This window comes from Tupaia chinensis, unplaced genomic scaffold, assembly GCF_000334495.1.
Source record: "Tupaia chinensis unplaced genomic scaffold, TupChi_1.0 Scaffold000178_1, whole genome shotgun sequence".
Lineage (NCBI taxonomy): Eukaryota > Metazoa > Chordata > Mammalia > Scandentia > Tupaiidae > Tupaia > Tupaia belangeri.
In genome coordinates this window covers 1,640,643-1,645,604 of record NW_006159653.1, presented here as the reverse complement: position 1 = coordinate 1,645,604, position 4,962 = coordinate 1,640,643, and the positions used below count along the sequence as shown (strand labels likewise).

General features: G+C 62.8%; 1 protein-coding gene across 2 annotated transcripts in view; it reads left to right on the top strand.

Moving 5' to 3' along the window:
* HAGH (hydroxyacylglutathione hydrolase) overlaps positions 1-2,961 on the top strand; it is a 21,266-nt gene extending 18,305 nt beyond the window's left edge. Inside the window, exons 7-8 of one of the 2 annotated variants that reach the window (XM_014587026.1) lie at positions 921-1,000; positions 1,350-2,961. In XM_014587026.1, coding sequence (XP_014442512.1) covers positions 921-1,000; positions 1,350-1,449 — 180 coding nt within the window. In that variant the 3' untranslated portion in view covers positions 1,450-2,961. Of the gene's footprint in view, positions 1-920; positions 1,001-1,349 lie in introns of those variants that run through there. The other variant, XM_027770978.1, reaches the window with a different exon arrangement.
* The last annotated feature ends 2,001 nt before the right edge of the window (positions 2,962-4,962 follow it).

The following is a 4,962-nucleotide window of genomic DNA, read 5'->3' as shown; positions in this document are numbered from 1 at the left end:
GCTGGGGCTCGAACTACTGTTGGCCATGTGGGAGTCCAGTGCCCTAGCCACCATGCCACCTGCTGGCCTGGTGTGCTTTATTTAAAAAGACATTTTTTAAGAGGCTTTTTGTGGAACCAGCAGATGGCATAATGGTTACATTGCTGGACTCCCACATAGTCGACTGCAGTTTGAGTCCTGGACCCAGCAGCTTAAAAATACTCAAGGTGTGTGTGTGTGCGTGTGCGTGTGCGTGTGTACGCCCAAGATCCTGAGAGGAGAATGGAGGAGAAGGGATTGCAATGTGGTCTTTCTGTCTCTCCAGTGAGCACACATACACTATAGCAAAAATTGGTTTTAAAAGAGGAAAAAAAAGAAAGGCAGGGTCAGTAGGTGGAATGGCGGTTGGGGTGCTGGACTCCCACATGGCCAATGTGGTTCGAGTCCTGGACCTGGTGGCTTACTTTCTCACTTTTCTCTCTCTCTGTTCCTCTCTAGAGAAATTAAAATAAATATATAAAAAACGTTAAATAAAATCATAAAATTTTTTTTTTGTAGAGTTTCTTTTTTTTTTTTTTGCTATAGGGCACATGCGCTTGCCAGACAGACAGAGACAGAGAGACAGAAAGCGAGAAATCACTCCCTAGGGGGGACTGTCATGCACCCGGTGTGAGTTTAAGCTGCCGGGTCCAGGGCTTGAACCGTGGCTGACTACATGGGAGTCCAGCGACATAGCCATTACGCTAACTGCTGGTCCTGCTGGCTGCTTTTCTGTGATGTGTGTGTTTGCTGGTTTTTCTGAGCAGCATGAACTTAGTGAAGAGAAAGCTCCCCGCACCCAGGGGAAGGAGGGTGCTTAGCCCACCCTGCGCTGCTCTAGTCCCCCTTGGCAGGGCACTGGTGGCCAGGCCTGGATGTTGAAGAGACGCCTTCTTCTGCAGGAGAAGTACGGTATCGGGGAGCCCACGGTGCCGTCCACCATCGCAGAGGAGTTCACCTACAACCCGTTCATGAGAGTGAGGTGAGGGGCGGGCTGGGCTCCTCTTTGTGATCTTGGGGGTCCCGAACCAGGGCCAGGGCCGCAGGGTCATGGCTCCCGCAGCTCTCCCCTGTGCAACTGGAGCTTGCCCATTTCTTAAAGTGGGGGTGCTCTCTGGGTGCCTCCATCGAGGCTTTTCTGGCCTGGGGTCCCAGAACCCGGGGCTGGTGGGAGCCTTGCAGCTGTGGGTGCCCTGGGTGGCATGGGACGCTGCGCTGTGGGTGCTCCTGCCTCCATGTGGCCGCAGGGCAGCTGCGGCCATGCCTGCCTGCCCTCAGCGGGAAGGGCCGGGCTGGCCGGCCCCCGCTCAGCACCATGGCCTCCTTGGCAGGGAGAAGACGGTGCAGCAGCATGCAGGCGAGTCGGACCCCGTGGCCACCATGCGGGCCATCCGCCGGGAGAAGGACCAGTTCAAGGTGCCCCGGGACTGAGGCCACCGCGCAAGGTCGGGGCGTCTCTGGGGCCCGCTCCCGCCAGTTGTGTGGGAGATTCCGTCTCTGCTCATTTCAAACGGAGCTCAGCCTTTGCCTGTGCTCTTAGAATCCGAATGTGTAGTGATGAGGGGTTTTAAAAGTATTTATTCCTGTACCTCCGCCTGCAGACTCTGCACTGCCCCGGCTTGTACGCGTGAGCCTCTGCGGGGGCCCTGGGCTTGCAGGACGCCCCAGCGAGACCTGCCCCTCCCTGCTGCCTGTTCTCTCATCTGTGCTCGGAGCCGGGCCGCTGCGGGTGGGGCTCCCTCAGCACCCGCTTCCCCAGCATAGCTGCCCTTCCCTCCACCAGCCTTCCCCCGAGGAGCCAGTGCCAGCCTAGAGGAGCCAGTGCCAGCCTAGAGGAGCCAGTGCCAGCCTAGAGGAGCCAAGCTCCTGGGCCTGTCATTGCAGGGCCCCTCCTCACCCACCCAGAGCCGCCAGGCTGGGCCCCTGCGGTCGGAGCTGCAGCGCTCCGGCTTGCCAGGCCAGCGAGGGTCTGGGCTGGACGGCAGGCAGGGAGCTCCTGGCTTGGCCCTGTGGCCCTGTGCCTGGCTTGGGTGCGAGTGCCCTTTAGAGGCAGGAGGTAGGCCTGGCCCAGCTGTCTGGAGCCTCAGCCATGTGGCAACAGCAGTGTCCCTGTGGCCCCGTGGACAAGCGTGCTCAGCCCACACCGTCCCCTCCTTCCCCACCTCCACGAAGGCTACCTCCCTGCCTGTCCTGCGCTGTGTCATCCCTGAGCAGGCTCTGGAAGCCTCCTGGTGGTGGCAGGTGTCCAGGCCTAAGCAGCCTATGGCCCTGGTCTTACCCGCTCAGGCTGCCCTGCAGGGAGAGGTCCCCGGACTGCCTTGGATGAGCCCCAAAAGCTCACAGCAGTACCCTGGGAAGCCGCCACCCTAGATGCAGCTCTGACCTGTGACCTCAGCGTCCCCCTGGGCCCTGGAGTATGTGGCGGGCGGCCCCACCTCCTCTAGACCCTGGCTCATGTCCTACGGTCACATCTAGGGCAGGACGCTGGGGGTCCCAGCCACCCAAGGCCCTGAGAAGGGAGGAGAGGGGTGTGCGGCGCTGACCCAGGGCTGGTGGGACTGTAGGACCCCCCTGCGTGGAGTGGGGCAGGCTGCCCTGGGCATGGTCACTTTGGCTCCCGTCCCAGTGTGAGCGAGGTGGCCTGTGCCCACCCTCCCAGGACCCTCGGCTGTTCCCTATGTGTGTGTCCTTTTTGCTCCTGGGGCTCAGCCGTCTTGGGGCCACACTGCCTGACCCCTGTCCAGACATTTGAGTTGCACAGTGGGAATGCGGACATACTCACAGAAGGCCCTCGGTTCATGCCCTGGCCCCGGAGCATGCGGGCACACACGTGCCCACGACTAGGGCGGCTGCCGACGAGGGTACACTGCGGCGTGAGGACCGTGCTGCGTGCCCGTCTGTCCGTCTCTGTCTCATGGAAGACAAATAAACTTTAACACTGCATGAGAATTGCACACGCTCACTCTCACGTGAAGGTGACCATTGTGTGCCCCTCGGCCCCCAGAGGTCCCACAGAAGGGGGTTTGCTCACGTCCACGTGAACACGTTCTTCGAGAGGTCACACCCTGCTCACGTGGACATGCCGTGCTGTGTGCACTCCCCCTGCCGTGGAGTGGAAACCAGGTGCCTAGGGCAAAGGCCGGGTAGCAGGAGTGCAGAGGGCCAGGCCCGCCGACGCCTGGCAGCTGGTGGGTGCCTGCGCAGCTTCCCGAGGGCTTCTGACCGGAAGTGAACAGCGCCCAGCGAGGAGGTGCAGCTCTGGGGACAGCCCGCCCACCTGCTCAGACGGCCGGGCCACGTGGACCTGTGAGCACCCCACGCACAGCTGGTGCCCTCCTCCGCTAGCGGGGCGTCCTTGGCAGACAACTGGCTGCACGCTCGCTCTGGTGCGCCCGTGCAGGTCCGTGTGCATTGCTGGTGTGCACGTTCCACGGTCTTGAGTCCACGGCTCCCGCCTGGCCACGCAGGGATGCTTCATGCACTCAGCCACAGCGCTGGCCGCCATTGGCGCTGCCCTGTCCCAGCAGTTCTTGTCCCTCCTGACCTTCCCGTGGGCAGGGCCAGCAGTTCTGCTCTCTGTGCAGCTCGAGTCTGGACCCAGGGGCTTGGACACGTGCCGGGTGTGTGTGTGCTTGTGCCCGAATCCCAACCGCGGAGCTGCTGCCCCTCTTGTGCCTGGCTCCGCACTCACACGCAGGTGGACAGCGGGTGCCCACCCAAGGGCAGGTGCGTCCTTCCAGCCGGTTGGTGTTCGCGGAGGCTGCCTCTTGTGAACCCTGCTCGTGGCCCCAGTGGAGCCAGGTGTGCTCAGGCCCCTCGTCTCACAGAACCGACTCTCCCGCCTGGGTGTTGGCCTGCGCTCTGCTGTGGGCTCCGTCCTGGTCCTGACACCAGCGACCTGCTGTACCCAAGTCCCATACCCGGAGGTTTCAGAAACACACCAGTGCGTGTGCATGTGTGCCCAGAATCCCAAAAGGGAGGAGAGAGAGAGAAGGGACTGCCGTGTGACCGTGCCCTATGGGGGCTTTCTCCTGTCCCGCCGTCTCTGTCTCCCTCTGGCGAGTGCACACATCCTCTGGAAAAAGCAAAAACTGGAACCCTGCAGGCAAAGGGCTGCAGACAGCCTGGTGAGGGCTAGGGTGAGTGGTCGGACCCCCACACTGCAGTGCAGCCCGCGGCCCAGACGGCCACAGGCTCCACGAGCCCCCGTGGAAATGAGAGGGCCAGGAGGGGCCAGGACGCTAGGGGGGGTGGTGAAGAGGGGAGTCACCTCGGCTCACCCCAAGCCTCCGCAGCTCAGATGGGTGGGAGGAGGGAGCTGACCCGGGTGAGGAGCTGGCTCACACGGCCCTTGTGGGGCCACAGGCGATGTGGCCGCAGCTGGAGCCGTCGCCTCTGGAGGACTCCACCTGTGGGCCGGCCAGACTTGGAAATAAACGTGGGGCATGTGCACCCAAACTCCCGAGAGAAGGGAGGTGGAGACGGGGCCAGGGTGGCCGCGTCCCGCGGGTGCTTCCTCACTGTCCCTCTCTCCTCTGGGTGAGCATAAACAAGAACTGGTACGGTACAAACGCTTGCCCTTTGGGGCTCCTGCAGACCCGCGCGGGAGGCCGACCCTGAGCCCCTCCGAGGCACCTTCAGAACATACTCCGGCCACATGCCAAGCAGGGCCTGCAACCACAGGGTCCGCTGAAGGACAGAAACCCCGCCGGTCCTCGTCTGTCGCGGGGCTTTGGGGAGCCGCGTCCAGCATGTACTTCAGGGGCATCTCCGAGACGCGAGGGAACGGGGCTCGCCACCCCAGAGGGCAGGAGGGCTGTCACAGGCACAGCCAGGGTGGAGCCTGCGACAGCCCCGCGATGGGCCATGGGGGCCTCACAGGTGGCCACTGCGCGGGCCTCCCGGCGCTCCCCGGCTGCCCCCAGGCCAGCATGGCCTGCCCTG